This window comes from Gymnogyps californianus, chromosome Z (assembly GCF_018139145.2).
Source record: "Gymnogyps californianus isolate 813 chromosome Z, ASM1813914v2, whole genome shotgun sequence".
Lineage (NCBI taxonomy): Eukaryota > Metazoa > Chordata > Aves > Accipitriformes > Cathartidae > Gymnogyps > Gymnogyps californianus.
Window position 1 is genome coordinate 43,964,460 of NC_059500.1, and position 17,314 is coordinate 43,981,773.

Here is a 17,314-nt window from a genome sequence, read left to right on the forward strand (position 1 = left end):
AAGCAAGCTGGAATAGGTAGGTAAATGGGTTGATGCTCCAGTTGTCTAGCAGATTTCAAGCAACTGAGTCAGCAGCCCATCCTGTGCAGAGAACTTCCTTATCACATTTTCAGTCTATTATTTGAACTAGCAGTTCTGGTCTCATAGAAGCTATTCATGTAGCTTGTCTTTAGGTAGCAATTCTTAAAACCAGCTTCCTTTCTGCTAAAAATATAACATGACTTCCTGGAATTACCCAGTACTATATGCAGTGAAGTTACACAAGCTTGTTGTAGCTTGTGCAAACGTGGTAGAGCACAACTGTCTGTAAGAGCATTCTTGTAGAAAAGCCAAAGGGTGGGGAAGACAGGGTATTTCCCTCCACTGCCTCAGCTCACAGGCTTTAATTACTCGTTTATGCATCATGTGAGAGTCTCTGAAGACTCCCTGAACAGCTTTCAGGTGGTTTTGAAGGTGGGCATTGGCAAGAATAGGCCCTATTTCAGATTAAATTGCTTGCCTCCCTAGCTGTTTGCATGATCAACAGTAAGCAGTTCATTATGTTAACGTCTAAGTATTGGGGCACACCTTAGGAGAAACTTCATGACAAACCACCTTTGTAAGAAACGCATGCTGCCATCACAGCAACAGTTCAAGAAAGAAAAAATTTAGTCTTTTTTGCCATTTGCTAGTGCCTGTAATGAATTCCACTGTCATCTCAGGAGTAAGATGAGACACATGGCAGTAACTACGCATGACAAACCTGAATTGATATGGAAAGAAATAACATCATCCCTCACAGCGTCCTGTTCTCTCATCACCAGGCTTCTGTGCCACATAGCAGCAGCTAAACTAAGCAGGGACCTAACCGGGAACAAAAATCATCCAGATTTCCTCCTTTCCCTTCCACCAAAAGAAGCAAACAAACAAAAATCAGCTGCACCAGCTCAACCTAAACAAGCATAGACACATGAATGAATGAACTTATAGAGGAAAGGTAGGACTTGTCTCAGCTGCAGCTTCAGTTGTGTATGGCAACCTACAGTAAAAACATTTTAGGTCTTCATCATTAGGATTTTTTTGGTGGTGCTTTTAGAAGGGCTTTAATTGTAGGAAGAGGCGATATCATTTAGAAAAATAACTTTATTTTTTCCATACTCAGTGTTAAAAGAATCTGGAATACAAGTTGAGCTTGACAGAAAGCAGAAACCAGCAGTTCCATCAGTGACATTTAGACACTACTGCAGTTCTTCTAAGTTTTTGAGAAACTTGAGTCCTTTTGGATCCAAAAGCAAGACTCTTGATACAGTAAGAAGTGTAAAATTACAAGTGTAACTCTCATCAGGCACAAAACTGAAGTTTCCCTGAGAAGATATAATTACAAACTAGTGTATAAACTTTATATCACATTATCAGGGGGGTTTAAGAGTACAAAAGCAAGATTTGGCTACAAAAATTTAAACACAAGTCCTTAATACTCCATGCTGAAGATGAAATTTTCAGGAGGATTAAGAATTACATATTGCAGAACTACAGCAATCAGATTTAAGTTAAATGATGACAGCTGGCTTTGGTATATTCCCTTTTGTACAGTTTTCAGATCAATCCTAATGTTATTTTCCTGAGATCTTTCAGTACTCAGTATGAAGTCTGTGCAGTCCAGCTGCTTTTTTCCTTTTTTTTTCCCCCTCTTCATCTTTCCCTTCCAGCTAGCATTACATTCATGGGAAAAAACTGAGGAATAACTATGAACAACATGCATTTTCCAAGCCTTAAAACAAATAATTTAGCCAAAGACATCCGTTAATTACACCTTTTAGATAATAAATATTCCAAACAGTTGGCCTTCCAAAAATTGCTGTCTTTGATTTTGTACCCAGAGTTCCAAGCCTCAGTGTGCAACACAAGGCATCCCCATCTTGAGATATGTCTTCTCTCCCCCTTGTCCATGGACGAGGCAGGGAGGGCGTCGCCACCACCATACCAACATGGTGAGAACCATTATACCCATCATCAGCACCGCCACCATCAGTGTAACAGGTTAAAGTACATAGCCGTATACTATTTGTACCTATGTTTTGTAACAGGAGCATGCAGTATTTCAGTTCTTTTGCAGATACAGAGCTTTGTGACGCAAATACTCTTCCAAACATTTCACTGCAAAAGGGTCAACATCAGTGTCAAACTTATTAGCAAAGAAGTGGTGGTTTCGTAGCATCCAGTTCAGGTCTCCTACCCCAAAAACACAGACAGAGCGAACATGAACTCCACTGCATGGTGGGTAGGGTGCACCTTTCGACATGTCACCTTCAAAGTACTGCCACTTGACAAACCTGGCCAGCGCATTCATGTCAGAAACATCGTACTTGTCACTAGAAGAAACTGCACCCGGGACTTCAGGGATTCTCTGAATTGTTGCCCACAAGTACTCATCTGGGCTGTAAGTGTCTTTTGCCCACTCAATGAACTTAAGTATTTTGCTGCTTTCTAATACGTATTCTACAAATCTTCTGCTAACTACAAAATAGGCACTACCAGAAAAAATTGGAGTATTGAGAGGTGGTAGTTGTTTGTCTACACCTGTGTTCTTTATTTTACCATCAATAATCTCATGGTGTTTTTTCCACCTTACTTCTTTATAAAGAGGCATTTTTTCTGTTTCCAAGCTGTTTTCACCTTTAAGAGCTTTTAATTTCTCTACTATTTCCTGGTTGGTCTTTATAGGAAAGTCCATGCCACAGAGGTTTATTAGGTATTTCCAGTTTGAACTTCTTCTGTAGAGATCTTTCATGCAGTTAATGTCTGCCTGCACCCTGCTCCATGAAGCATATACAACACTCTCTAACTGGCTGGAAATAAAGACATTATCAAAACATGAGACTATTCCCTTCACAGCAGCAAAAAAAGATTCTGGAGACTTTCTGTCAACATGAATGCAGTAAAAATTCTGAGGGGCATAGATTGATCTTAGAAGTCTATCAAGCATCTCAATTTTGTGATAAACCACTATTGAGTAAGCAATTGGAAATTCTGCTTCTTCATTGCTGAGAGGTTCCATAATGTATTTCCTAGTCTTGGTGAAAGATGCACAGTCTGCTGTCATGTTAATATAATCATTTGTTGTTAATCTGGGGCGTTTCTTAAATGACACTGACAATGTCTCAAGCTTTACCTTTTGAAGTTCTTCTATATCCCCCTCTATAATCTTGGTGCAGTTAACATTGCCAATAGGATCTTCTTTTGTCAGCTCTAGATGTCTCCGATTTAAGAAGTTTTGTTTCTGGTTAACTTTCAAAACCGAGATGATTACTAAAATAAGAGTTAGACCCAAGAAAAGCCTGAAACATGAGTTGTGGCAAAACCGTAATTTCCTCTTCAGCATTTCAAATACCACGTAGCTTTGCAGGGCTAAAAAAATTGCCCTCCACTCTGCTCATATCAGCTTCAACAACTTCAGAAAAAACAGTTTGTGTTTCTCAGGAATTTGGTGAGTTTGTCAGGGAGATGGAAGGAAAAATCCTAAAATAAAATGCAATATGACTGTCATTCAAAGACTAAAAGGTTTCTTTAAAAAATTACTGGTTAATAATTACATTGTTATTTAGTGACAGTAAAAAGATTAATAGCTCAGCCAAAAAAATTCTGTTGAAAATTAGACATTAATGAATAAAATTAGTTTATTTTTCCAGAAAAAGACTGGGAGGAGCAGATAGTTTTCATGAGACACTATTTCCTCAGTACAAAGACTACAAACCAAAGTTCAGTAAGAGAACAGAGCTGATTCAGTGGCATCTGACAAAATTAAAGCCAGTAAGTCAGATACATTACTGAAAAGCAAGTATTCAATGTTAATTCATGCTTCAGAGTTCAACAAGAATGTTTTATACTCACTTCAGCATTGACATAGATTTCATTATAATTATAACTTACCACTCCCTTCCTGGATGCTAGTCATGCTTTATCTTCTCAGTGGGAAAGCACTCTCGGAAGTCTTTCAAGATTTTTATGTCAGCTACAGTCTCTTCAACATCCTGCAGATGAGCTTAGAAATACCATCAGGAAAGAGCTGATGAGAAGGGGAGAAAGAAATTAGCATAGCATAGCTCCTCAGCTTTCAGTGTGGTGAGAACAGCTGTGACCGAATTGCTGAAGTACCTTTTTAAGGTAAAAGGCAATACTTACGGCCTATCTCTAAAGCCAATTTGTATTAAGTCACTGCAAATGACAAATCTAAGAGCACAGCAGTGTTGTGTTACCATTGTTTAAACACACTTGTTATTATGATTCAGCAATTGCTTTTATGTGGAAATATGCCACAAGACTGAGTTGCAACAAGTTTTATAATATGCCAATCTTATTTCACAGGCACTAACATAATTTTTGTTTGTTAGTCTTGTTTCCCCTTAAGCACCTTTTTTTCTGTTTCAGTACTCTGTGAAGGGATCACTGCAGTTATGCAGCTGCTACAGCTGTAGCTGTTGAGAAAACTGCAGTCTGGAACTGGATTACAGAACTAGGTGTCTTTTTTTGTAAGTACTACCGCATGCAGGTAAACTGATCAAGAACAGGATATCCTTAAACAACTTACATATTGCCACTCAAATGCCATTTGTACTCACAAAGTCATTGCCTAATAATTCAGTGCAGGTTTGAGTTTCAAACCAACCTCTAATTGCAAAAGCCAATACAGTTTATAGAGAATATCTTCCAAAATTTTAATCTGTAAGTTAAAAGGTTAATGAAATATTGAAGTATGAGAGGTATACAGCTCCTTTCATTTTCAGTACTTTCAAGAAAAATTTAGTGCCTCTGAATAACTTTCAGAACAGCTCTAAGAATAACTGCTACCCAAAAAAACTGGTAAGAAAATTTAAGAAAAAGAAGTGTGTGCTGTGTCCACTTCTGGGTTTTGCTGTAGGCTGTTCAGCCTAAGATTTTTCTTCTTTTCCCCTCTTTTCCTTAAGCTACCCCAGTATCATTTTAGCTTTTAATTCCCAAACTGTGGCTTTTAACCTACTACTTGCAAATCTCAAAACAGGTGCATGTAAGAAGTTGAGGCCTGGCATCACAGTTTTTGGTAGTAACACTGCCACCAGGATGCATTACACATTGGGTCCACCACTATGCCCGCAGCACTGCAAACTGACTAGGGGAAGTGATCCATGTGCAGGGTGGGGGGAAGGTGAGGAGCACTGCACGAATGTCTAGCACAGCTATAAGGATCAGCAGTATTTTAAGGAAGTACTATAACCAAATATTCTGTAATTCAAGCCACCAGCAGGCAGAGACCACAAACAAGTTGCGACTAGCAGCATTATATAAACATCTTATTTACTATAAAGTGTACTTTGTTTTCAGAGTTACACCTGTAATTATTTTATCCTGCATTTCTAATTTATCTTAGGGAGGTGGACATTTGTTCCAAGTCTGTTTTAGGTGTACCATTATCGTGGTTTAAGCCCAGCCGGCAACAAAGCACCATGCAGCCGCTCGCTCACTCCTCCCTCCCCCCCCCCCGCAGTGGGATGGGGAGGAGAAAATACAGCAAAAAAACACTCGTGGGACGAGACAAGGACGGGGAGGGATCAGTCACCACTTATGGTCACAGGCAAAACAGACTCGATTTTGGGGAAAAATAAACCAATTTAATTTGTTAACAACCAAATCGGAGTAGAATGATGAGAAATAGAGCCATATCTTAAAAACACACCTTCCCCCAGCCCCTCCTTTCTTTCTGGGCTCAGCTTTGCTCCTGCTATCTCTACCTCCTTCCCCCCAGCAGCACAGGGGGATGGGAACGGGGTTGCAGTGGTCAGTTCGTCACACGCTGTCTCTGCCGCTCCTTCCTCCTCGGGGGGAGGGCTCCTCACACCCTTCCCCTGCCCCAGAGTGGGGTCCCTCCCACGGGGGTCAGCCATCCACGAGCTTCTCCAACGCAAGTCCTTTCCATGGGCTGCAGTCCTCCACGAACGGCTCCGGCGTGGGCTTTCCCATGGAGTCACGGCCTTCTCCAGGCCCAGCCACCTGCTCTGGCGTGGGGTCTTTCATGGGCAGCAGGGGGACAGCCTGCCGTCTGACCATGGGCTGCAGGGGAATCCCTGCTCCGACACACCTCCTCCCTCTCCTTCTTCACTGACCTCGGTGTCTGCATGGGTGTTTCTCTCACATCCCACTCCTCTCCTCACTGGAGCTCCTCTTCTTCTTCTCTCACCTTCTTCCTCTCCTCCTCTTTTTTTTTTCCTGTAGCTCTTCTTCTTCCTCTTCTTCCTCCTCCGTCTTACCCTCACCCCAAGAATCTTTTTTTTTTTTTTTACCCCCCTTCTTAAATATGCTATCCCAGAGGCGCTACCACTGTCTCGGCCTTGGCCAGAGGCAGGTCTGGGTTGGAGCCAGGGAAGCTTATAGCACCTTCTCACAGGAGCCACCCGTGTAGCCCCTCCCTCGCCACACAAACCCAGCACAACAGTGAAGTCAGACTCGAAGAACTAAAATTTTAACCCTTAAGGTAAGTAGCCGGGTGAACTAGCGTGCAATTACAGCTGAAAGCATAGAGAGGTACCTTTTAAGTATCAGGTCTCACACTTTGAATTAAAATATCAAAAAAGGGAAATTCCATAATTGCCATGTTTAATTTGCAATGGCATCAAACACAATGACATAATTTAGACCAACTTTTAGCATGCTTTATCACACGCTTGCTTACTTCATGTCCTGCTAGTTTTGACTAGTAGAACTGATCCAATAAAAATAATGTCTGTCACATATGAAATTAACAAGGGAAGGATACGAGCTATGTGATAGTCTCCATAATCTCTATGGAGTATATATTTCCATAGGATGACGCTTGTGATACTGGTTACCCTTAAATTACTGTTTTCTTGCCTACCAGTCTTAGAAATGAAGACTTTTCCAGAACTTAAAATGTACTTCAAATACACTTATATTTGTGAAGCTTTAGCTGACAGAAGCTGGAATCCTTTCTTTAGGGTGAGAGTTAGCACTACTATTTTATCCTATCCTCAGTTTTTACAGGAGCACTAGCATTGTGGCTTAACACACACTTCAAGAGCATTGCCACCCCCTTCCTGTTCTTTACAATACAGGGAGACAGAGCCTTAATCGAAAGCTACCATTGCAGTCTTCACCTTCTACAATTTCCGAAGAATAAAGCTTGCTAAGAAGTCTTTCCTGCTCCTGTTTTAGAATAAAACTCAGTTGAAAGCAGAATAAAGAATCTCTTTCAGAAAGGCCTTGTATACCCAGCTGGGTGCAATTCCTCTATTGTTTTGAGCTCAGAATAATCAGACCCTGCATTTCCATTATACCAAAATGAGAGATCTGCAAACATTTACAGGTTAACATGGCTCTTATCTTTAGGTGGAGGTTTTTCCCCACAGTCAAATTTCTCTCACTGACATGCTGCTTCATCTGAACAGTCTTAACAACAAGTTACTATTTGTTTAGACTTGCAATTCCTTTTCTAAAAAGTCCTAAAACTTGATCATATCCTGTTCTTCGCAAAAGCTGACCTTTACAGGATAAGGAAAGATTTGGTACCTTTCATCTAATAATATACCTGTTTTTTGTTTTATAAAGTTTTATGGGCCTAGAATACTCATTAACATAGCTTCAGACTGCATTCAGTAAAGCTTTTAACATGTTTTTCTCAAGCTCTGCGTGGCTTTAGCATGCACACTAGAGAATGCGGTGTCAGAGGCAGCACTTTGCACTGTGGGAGAGCAGGAGGGAAGTTTGTGCAGCCACAGATAAAAGACTTTATGCTGCAGCCTTGATTTTGCCCTCAACTGAAGTTCAGTTGCAGAAGTTATGTACTTGACCGGCTTACTTCTTTTACTGCCTCCTCCTCAAGTCAGAGCCTGTATTTCTGATGCAGTAGTCATTAAAAGGGGAAACTTACAGCAGTTGCTGGTATTTTGAGGAGTTAGTACAAAGGTTGAGTTAGCTGCCTGCTTCCCTCTTTCCTGCCAAAATTATTCTTCACTGCTGTATACAAACTGTGTGGTATGTCTAAACACAAACCCAAGATAATTCCAACTTGATTTCTACTTGAGACTAGTGTTCTCCGTTTAAATAGACCTTCTGGAAAGAAGGATTACTATACCTAGTTTAAATCTCCATTTCTGGCACCTCTTCTGTGTCAGAGGGTAAATCACTTGGACCATCTACCTCTTAGTTTATTCATCTGTGAAACAAGTACTCACTACCTGGCAGTTTGGGAGGTATCTTGCTAAAAGTCAGGTTCTGTAAAGGTGCTGCTGTAAAACAGCTGATTTCATTAACAATGTCTTTACCTGGTTACTATATAAACTTGTGTTAACCCTACATGCTAAATTATTAATCTGACACATGGTACTGACTGAAACGAGTCAGCAATAGACTACACGGGTACTTACACCAAAGGAGCTGAAGGGGAATAACCTTCATCAAAGAAAGGCTGTGGCCACGGACAGGAGTGAGCAGCACCCTCCGAGCCCAGCTCAGGATGTGATTTTAGATAAGTTTGCCTTCACCCATCCTTAAAAACAAACAGAAAATCCCACAAGAAACCTAAGTCTTCAGGGAAAAAAACAAACAAAACACTTTTACAAGATTATACCACAGCTCGTAGGGAGACCAAAGTTCACATGGAGGTTTTATACAGACAGGCTGGACTGCAGCTGCAGCACGTAATGGCAGTGTTATTAGCAAGGACCCTTATATCCACACCACAGGGCTGGTCCTAAGAAAGAGGATATTTGCAAGGGCACAGAGCCGGCAGAGCACCGCTACACCAGCCCTAAAAAAGGGCACGTGCCTCAGCCCAGCAACATGGAAACCAGCCTTTGGCCGCCGGCACAGCAGACCTTTTCAGCTGCAGTTTCATGGTGCGACTGGTCCGATATCATGATGTGCTGCTGGTGGAAGGAGCAGCCCCACTCCCATCTCTGCTGGCTGTATGTCGGGCCGGGAGGGGTACGACAGCAGATCCAACCAGCTGGCCTCTAGGGAGCTCTCTGTGGTCAGCTCTCATGGCCGCCAGCAGGGCCCCAAGGGCACTAATAGGTGTTGATAGCTTCAACCAGCCTCCGAGCTCCCCCATGGCCCCACTTCAGCCTCCAGGGGCTCGCAGCCCCTGCCCCAGTGATGCCATAGCAGGGCCAGTCTCCAGCCCCCACAGCCTGGCCATGGGCCCTGACAAGCTGGGCCCAAGTGCCAGCCCAGCCTCAGCCTCTCCCCGTCCCTAGGGAGGTGCCTGATGCCAGGGCTGCCACCATGCCCCCCCAGCTGCCCCATTCCTGGCTGGAGCAGTGGGATGGGCCTGGCTGCCAGGTCTTGCCCTGACAGACCCACCATGGGGAGCCACCGGCCCTGCGGCGCCCTGGAAATCTCTGCTCACCACGCCGCACTCCAGCAAACCTGGGCTCTGGGTTTTAGGCTCTTATTTGGACTGATATGGCTGTGAGTGAGAGATGTGTCTTTTCCTAAACGAGGTTAAAAACAATGGCAGCCTCTAATCAGTGTTACGCTAGGGTGGGACTGCTCTCTGGGGCTATTCATTTTGCCTGGGTTACGGTGTCAGGATTGGGAAAACAGGATTCCCGGTTCCCAGGTGTCGCAGGGCCTCCTTCATGCCAGCTTGTGTAAAACGGATCGCCCTCCTCTGTCCTGTCTGAAGTAGTTTAGAAAGCAGAGTGAAACTGTAAACTAAGTAGATATTTTTTGTATTTAAGCAATTACCATATATTTTTACAATAAGTATATTTTTTCCTTGGAAAAGCAGTTAGGGCTTGCTGTGAAATGGTACACAGACCCATCTTATGATAAGATGAAAATCATTAGGCGCTGGTGGCACAGGAACAAAAAAAATCAGGTGTCTTTTGATTTTGGCACTTCAGTCTTTCCTCACATCAATGGAAATACTGTTGAGGCAAGATGTTAAACACCGATTCAGCATCCAAAAGGAAGACTGTAGACTCCAAAATACAGTATCAGCACCAGAAGTTCAGAAGGGGGTAGGTAGAGGGTAAGAAAGTACTTTGGGGTACTTCAGCAGCCTGTAAATCTTGTGAAAGACTGATAGAAAGGCAGGAAAGACCTTAGAGTTAGGTAGCATCACGGAGGCTGTCAGCAGGTCAAAACCAGTTATAACAAAAGCAGGGAAGATCTGATAGGTCTTGCAGGCTTAGCTACAATGTTCTGGTGTCACAACTCTCTCAGCCCTGTGGGCTGCTGAACTAACGTGCACCCAGATCCTTACCTTCATTTTTCCTCCCATTCTGCTTCCTCTGACAAATACCAGAAGAAGTAGATGGTGACATTTGCTCTCTTGTAGTTGCTTTGGTGACTTTTGGCATACAGCTGCTGTGGAGAGGACCCAGCAACATGAACATTACACAGGCCTCTATTATATGTCCACAGACACATTAGCTTTTAATCAAAGCTTTACAACAGGTATTTTAAAACTTCCTGGCAGCTACACTAATATCCTACATCCATTCATGACAATGTGAGATTTTCGTTTTTTACAGAAATGCGTTGAAGTGGAAAATGTAGTGCTGAGTACACCCACCTCTGAAGTGGTAGTTGGGATGGGCCAGGAGAAAAGTAATCGTTTTGATGGGTGGGGAGTGAGAGTCAGAACTGACTTATTTTTCCCTTTTCTTGCCTCAGAGGGAGGGAAGATAGAAGGAAACTTCAGCTGCCCCTGAGAATAGTGAGTGAGCAGGTGTTGACCAGATCCTTGCTGTTCTCTTTCGCCATTCACAAATTCCACCTGAGATACAAAACTTTTCCTCAACACTGAAGAAGAAGGTCCTCCACTGAGGGAGGATTTGCTGGGGGTTTTTTTGCTTGGATTTGCAAGGACTCAAGTCCTTGAGTTTTACCAGGGCATATCCATGATGCTTCAAAGCATACATGTCCTGCAAGCAGTTACTACAATTAACCTGCTTCCATTCAGGTTCTGTTATGCAGAACAATTGCTCTGATGAGGAAGTGATTTTTAAAGCTGTAAGCAGCTTGCATAAACATAAACATGCATAAATACAGACAGACTGCACAGATGCAGGGTTATCTGCAGTTATCTGCCAGACACAGAGCGGAGTCACATTTACTCAGCATTTCCATGATATCAAGCAGCACAATCTTGAAAGTAGATACGCCTGTAACTGAATGAAAGTACTCATGTTTGTTCCGTTAGATAGTCTTCAGTCTTTCTTACTGAAAATAAGAATTGGTCATAAACTGAGTATTTGGGTTACCATTAGATTTTAGGGGACTAAGACCTTAATTCTGAAACTCATGCAGAGGCAGCAGAAGGGTTCCACGTGGGTGTAGTTGTCTGCTCATTGACAACACTCTGCAAAAGCAAGGCTTTTCTTTCAGAGCTGCTTAAAAAAACCCAATAATAAAAAAGACACTTCCTTTTTATAGAAAAAAGTAACACATTTCTAGTCCCTTGTTAGCTTAGAAGGCACCTTTAAACAAAACTCCCCAAATGACTAGTACTGCTACACCTACCACTACATGGAGATTAAATAGTGAGAGTAGCTAAAAGTAGATAGCTGTTTTTCCGGAAAAAAAAAAAAAAGCAGGAAGATAAATTCAAACCCCTGGGTTATTTGGAGAGCTTTTGTTCAAATGTCAGGAATCTGACACACTAAAATCTTTCTCTCTTAAAAAACAAGTAAAACCCACACTCAGTGTGTAAAATGGCATTGAAAAAATGTAAATTTTGGTAGCCTTTCTAGTACTCTCCTGTACTACTGTATCAAGCACATCTTCCTCAGAACAGTTCAAAGCCTGATTCCCATTTGCATTCATGTCTGTCCTTAGAGGTCCCACAGGCAGAGCTATAACAATAAGAAATTTCAACTAAGAAAAGTAAAGCTGTTATGGGAAAGACATTCAGTGACCAGTTCCTACCTCAGGAAGTCTGTGACTCTTAGTACTAACGAAAAGATCCGTTTTACCTCAAGGTAACTAACACTGAAAGTGCACTCAGAAATCCCAAAACAAAAAAGCACAAAATCTTTAAAGTAATGTTGTCCAATTTAACACCCAGTACAACTGCCTGGTGTTCATCACAATAGTTTGTACACATTGGCTGCTTCAAAGTAAAATGCATATCTATTTTTTTCACATTATTCTAAAGTAGGAACTATAATTTCGCCAGGAATGGAGCAGTCGCTGCACTCCTCCTGCCCACCTACAGAATTTTGCTAATTGCTGCCTTGTGACAGTGCTGTATTTCAGAATGGGACACACTGGCAGACTCTGTTACAGGAAAGGTAATACCTATTAAACCACAACTAAATCTCATGGGGGAAGGAAGAGGCTGTCAAGTTTTTGAGTACTTGGATCCCTCTTCAAGCAGAACAGTTAAAAAATTTTTCTGAGGAGAATTTCTTTAGCCCTATGCAGAAGCCAATGTTTTAAAGCCATGCCTACAGTTACAGTTCATCAGTGAGCTAAAGGACAAATAGTACCAGCAGCAGTAATCTCCTCTGGAAAGAACAGACGTCTCTTGTAGTTACAGGACTAACAAGGACCAGCATCATGGTTAGGTGCACAGGTTTAACTCTATTGTGCAAGTCAATAATAGTTCCTACTTTTAATCTACAGTTTAGGAGGTACTATAAGGTTTGGGTTTTTTTCCACTGTTCACTTCAGGTGAGATGAGTTTAATCTGACCTGCAAGACAACTGCATATAAAAATACAGCTCAAAAATACAACTTTTTATTGTCTAAGGAGCAGATACTACCTGGAAAGTAGGTTCTGTTACAAAATACACAAAAAGACAGACAAAAAAACCCCATATTGTAGTTTATAATGCTGTATATATCATCAGCAATGGGTAACTTTCAGTGTCATCACAGAAACTTTATACTGGGTGAGAACTGCCACCTTTTATTCCCTCCCTTGCAGGATTTTTCAGTAGGAAAACAGCCTAATCCTTCTGTCCCTCAAAAAGATAATCAAAAGAAGGCTTTAAAATCTAATCAAGAACAATGTGTATGATTATGATAGGAGAATCCACACTTGGGAACATTTTGGTAACACAGTTACCAAACACAGAGTTTTTGTTACGATTTCTTTATGATAACCTATCACAGTTTTCTGAGATGTGATGAGGTTTCTGTTTGTTTTACTAAGCTTCTCCACTAGTGCCATGATTATCCTGCATATAATAATGCTTCACAGTGCAAGAAGTGGTTTCCCTGGAGCTACGAAGTAAACCTAATAGCACAAGTTATTTCGGTTGGACTAGTTGGGCATGCTACATTCCTGTGGAATTACCTTTTTTCACCTTTCCTAAGACAGAATTCTATGTTGATAAAGTTAGGTGTTTTCAAGTTTCAGGAGCTCATGCACCAAAGTAAGTGGAGAACTTTTGGATTATGTTGGAATCCAAAGGAAAATCAGGAGTAGATTATTAGAAAAACAAAATTAAATCTTTTCATAAGACTAGCAGTAGATTTTCCACTGTGGCAACAAATTTGGAGAGCAGGATTTTGCTCAGTAAATCACCATGTTCTCAGCACAGCAGACTGTAAATCTTCAGCTTGTATGTTCTGTAGTGCATTTCGCTTAAGTTAGAAAAAAGAGGACAGACTTGGCAAAGGTATTCATCAGTTTTTTTAAGCAACTTTTGACTCTTCTGGCCTCAGGAAAGAAGTATTACTACTGACAATTCAAATTGATAGGAAAGAGATGATGCTGATAACTGATGTTTACTACAGGCAGAGTAGAGAATCACTGAGGAGAGAAAATAAAAGTAGTATTTTCTTTTGCATACACCTACTTTCAAAAGCAATGTGCCATTGTAACTGAGCTCCAACCTGAGCTACAAATACTGCATTATTTTTCACAAGAATTTTCAAGTTGAAGTCAATAGACTGAAATGCGAGATTTGTCCCCTCTTCTCTTACCACCATGTCTGGCTATCATTCTTGCCAGCTCTGAGGTCGCCCACCTCATATTCCATTAAAAAAGAAATTTAAAATTGCAGACTCCCAAAACGGCAATTCCCTCCTGCTGCCACTCCTCCTCTTTCCCACAAAGAAATCTACTTTTCTGAGCAAAACTGAGGGGAGGCAAAGTGCCAAAGCGTAACTGAGCCTCCTCTCAGGCTTCTGAGTCCTCCCACCCAACTTGGGTCACAGAAAACTATTTACAACCTTCTAAACAGCTTTGCTGTTCTGAAAAAAAAGGAGGTTTCTTCAGGGTTTTCCCAGTTCTAGCAACTTTAACAAAGAAAAAAAAAAAGCCACACCCCAGGATTGCAACACCTCAGGACCATCAGATGTCCCCTGAACCCTGTGCTCGCTAACAGATTTGACACCAACCCAGCACCCCCGAGGCCTGCCCAGGGCTCCCCTGCATGCACTGCTGTGCGAAAAGGCAAAGGGAGGATGGGAAGAAAGACAGACAGAAAGGGGAAAGGGGAAAGGGGAAAGGGGAAAGGGGAAAGGGGAAAGGGGAAAGGGGAAAGGGGAAAGGGGAAAGGGGAAAGGGGAAAGGGGAAAGGGGAAAGGGGAAAGGGGAAAGGGGAAAGGGGAAAGGGGAAAGGGGAAAGGGGAAAGGAGAGGAGAGGAGAGGAGAGGAGAGGAGAGGAGAGGAGAGGAGAGGAGAGGAGAGGAGAGGAGAGGAGAGGAGAGGAGAGGAGAGGAGAGGAAAAAGGGGAAAAAAAGGGGAAAAAAAGGGGAAAAAAAGGGGAAAAAAGGGGGAAAAAAGGGGAAAAAAGGGGGAAAAAAGGGGGAAAAAAGGGGGAAAAAAGGGGGAAAAAGGGGGAAAAAAGGGGGAAAAAAGGGGGAAAAAGGGGAAAAAAAGGGGAAAAATGGGGGAAAAAAGGGGAAAAAATGGGGAAAAAATGGGGAAAAAATGGGGAAAAAATGGGGAAAAGGGAAAGGGGGGGAAAGGGGAAGGGGAAAAGGAAAAGGGAAAAGGGAAAAGAAAGGGGGAAAGGAAAGAAAAGAAAGGGAAGGAAAGAAAGAGAGAAAGAGAGGAAGGAGGAGGGGTGAGAGAGAGAAGGGAGGAGATCAACAGAGAAAGAGAGAAGAAAAAGAAAAGAAAGAGGGGAGAGGAGGAAAGGAAAGAGGGGAAGAAAGTAAAGAGGAGCAGAAAGAAGAGAAGGAGGAGAGGGGCACAGCAGCTGCGCCCCCCGTGCCCTCCAGCGCGCCACCTGCCCGGCGATCCCGCGGCTCCTGGAGGGGCGCTGCGCCGCTCCGCAGGGCACGGAGGCGTCCCGCGGGAAGAGCGATGCTCACAGCCCGGCCCGAGCCGCCGCCCGCTCCGGGGCCGCGCCGCTCCCGGCCCGCCCGCAGCACCCACCTGCGGGGCCGCGGCCGCTCTCGCCCGGCGCGGCGCGGCTCGATGCGTGGCGGCGCGGCGGGGAGGCGCCCCGGGGCAGGCAGGGCGCCCCGGCAGCGCGGAGCCGCACGTCCCCTGCCTGCGCGGCCCGGCGCTGGGCTCCCGGCCCCCGCCCGGCCCCGCGCCTCCCCCGGCACCACCCACCCACCCACCCACCGGCCCGGCCCGGCCCGGCCCGTCGCTCCGCGGCGCCCGGCGCCGCTGGCCGCGTTCCGCCCCTGCCTTGCCTCACTCCCCCCCGGCCCCTCCCTCGCTCCGGCAGTGCCAAGCTGTCGCCAGCCCCTTTTGCAGCTGCTCTTCTTTAGCCTTTTTTTTGTTTTCTCAAGGCATCCCCTGGCAGTGCCGGCAGCGTTGAAACCCACGCAGGACGGACCGGGGGCAACTCCTCTGCGTCTCATGGCAGCAATGGGCTTTCTCAGCCTTCCCCAGGCCACCCCGGGGGGCGGCCTGGCCCGTCAGGAGGAGGCAACATCCGCAGGCCATAGTCCAGAACGACCCTAAATCAACGGCGGCCGTGCGGCATGGCAGCCCGCCTCGGGGGGCGAGGAGGAAAGCCACCGCGCCGGCGCTGCAGGGGCTCGGTGTGGTTGTAGCAGCGGCGCGTTTGTGAGCGGGCACCCAGCGGGGCCGGGGCACCCAGCGGGGCCGGGGCTCCCGCAGATGTGGGGGTGCAGCGCCGGCTGGGCGCCCGTCCTGCAGCGCCCACCTGGCACCGCGCTGCCGGGCTGCCCGGAGCTCGCCTTTTGCGGACAGATGTGTGTTAAATGGGTCAGTGGGTGGAAAAAAATCGAGGGGCGGAGGAGGGGGGGTGAGTGGGAAGGGAGCAGACCTGGCTGGGAAGGCAGGTACGAAACTTGCAGCGGTGAAAAGAAAAGCGTGTCTAGACAGAGTCTTGAGGAAGACTTCGATTTGTTGTTCACTTTGTCCCATCAAATGTCTGCCCGACGATAAACATACTCGACAGGGTTTGGAGAGCTGTGAAATATGAAGGTGGAGCTTCAGGGCAGGCAGCTTCTTAATATGTTATCAAAGTACTTAAAAAGAAAACAGAAAATTAAATTCCAAGGAAACAGGAAGCTCAAAGAAAGCATCTTCCTCATAAAAAAACCCCAAGTACTGCAGCCTGCAGCAGCTTGAACAGTGCTTGCAGCATTCCCCAAGAATCCCTGCACATCAGCTTTATCTGGAGTGCAGTATCATTTGGCAGTTCCAGGCCCGCCTAAAGGACTCTCCTGTCCTTTCCTCATCCCAGTTGTGAGCTCCCACTGGACGTTCATCCATCTGCGCAGTAAGCAGGATCAAGGGGCTGAAAGCTAACAAGAAAATGAGAAGATTTGGTTTCAAGGCTGTCACTAGGAGACACTGCTAGGAGAAGGGGGAATTGCCTCCACATGTCGCCACTTAGATCAGACAGGTTAGTTTGGGAATGGACTGCGAGACCTCAAATCTGCATCGTCATGTTGTCAAGAAAATTTTATGTTATATATGTACCTTCTAGGTGGAGAAGTAGTGTATAACTACATGCTAGCTTGGCAGTCCTCCCTTTCTACCGACAGGTGGGGGAAAAAACAGGGGTCTTTCTAGCGCGTCTGTTATTTACAGGGCTGAACTTCTGGTGGAGCACCATACTAAAAAGACCTTTCCTCTGTAAACCTGGTAGAGGTTGGTAACAGAAGTCTCCAACAGGAGTGAGAAATTTGGGGGAGGGGGCAAGACTTCCTACTTGTTTTTCCCATGGAGAGTAATGGTTTATGATTACAGCCCATGACTGTATCTTGTTGGTCTTGCATGTAAATTAGAACAATAAGTCACAGGTAGTGTAAATTTAAGTGTTTGTTCTCTTGCTAAACCATCTGCAAAGCATTGCAGTATTGCCATTGCAGTACAAGAAGTAGTAACAGTAGAGCTGAACACCGAATATTCTTAAGACAGTGAATTGGGTAAGCTTTGAGGGCAGATGTT

General features: G+C 44.3%; 1 protein-coding gene across 1 annotated transcript; it reads right to left on the reverse strand.

The window, feature by feature from the left end:
- Nucleotides 1-1,387: 1,387 nt before the first annotated feature.
- On the reverse strand, nucleotides 1,388-4,014 carry GCNT1 (glucosaminyl (N-acetyl) transferase 1). The gene is made up of 2 exons (XM_050913129.1): nucleotides 3,910-4,014; nucleotides 1,388-3,498 (listed from the first exon to the last, which is right to left on the reverse strand). The coding sequence occupies exon 2, from the start codon at nucleotides 3,359-3,361 to the stop codon at nucleotides 2,081-2,083; it is 1,281 nt and encodes a 426-aa protein (XP_050769086.1). The 5' UTR covers nucleotides 3,362-3,498; nucleotides 3,910-4,014; the 3' UTR covers nucleotides 1,388-2,080.
- Between the last annotated feature and the right edge of the window lie 13,300 nt (nucleotides 4,015-17,314).

Excerpts from the sequence above, each read along its gene's own strand:
- GCNT1 (XM_050913129.1), bottom strand. The coding sequence starts at position 3,361 with ATGCTGAAGAGGAAATTACGGTTTTGCCACAACTCATGTTTCAGGCTT.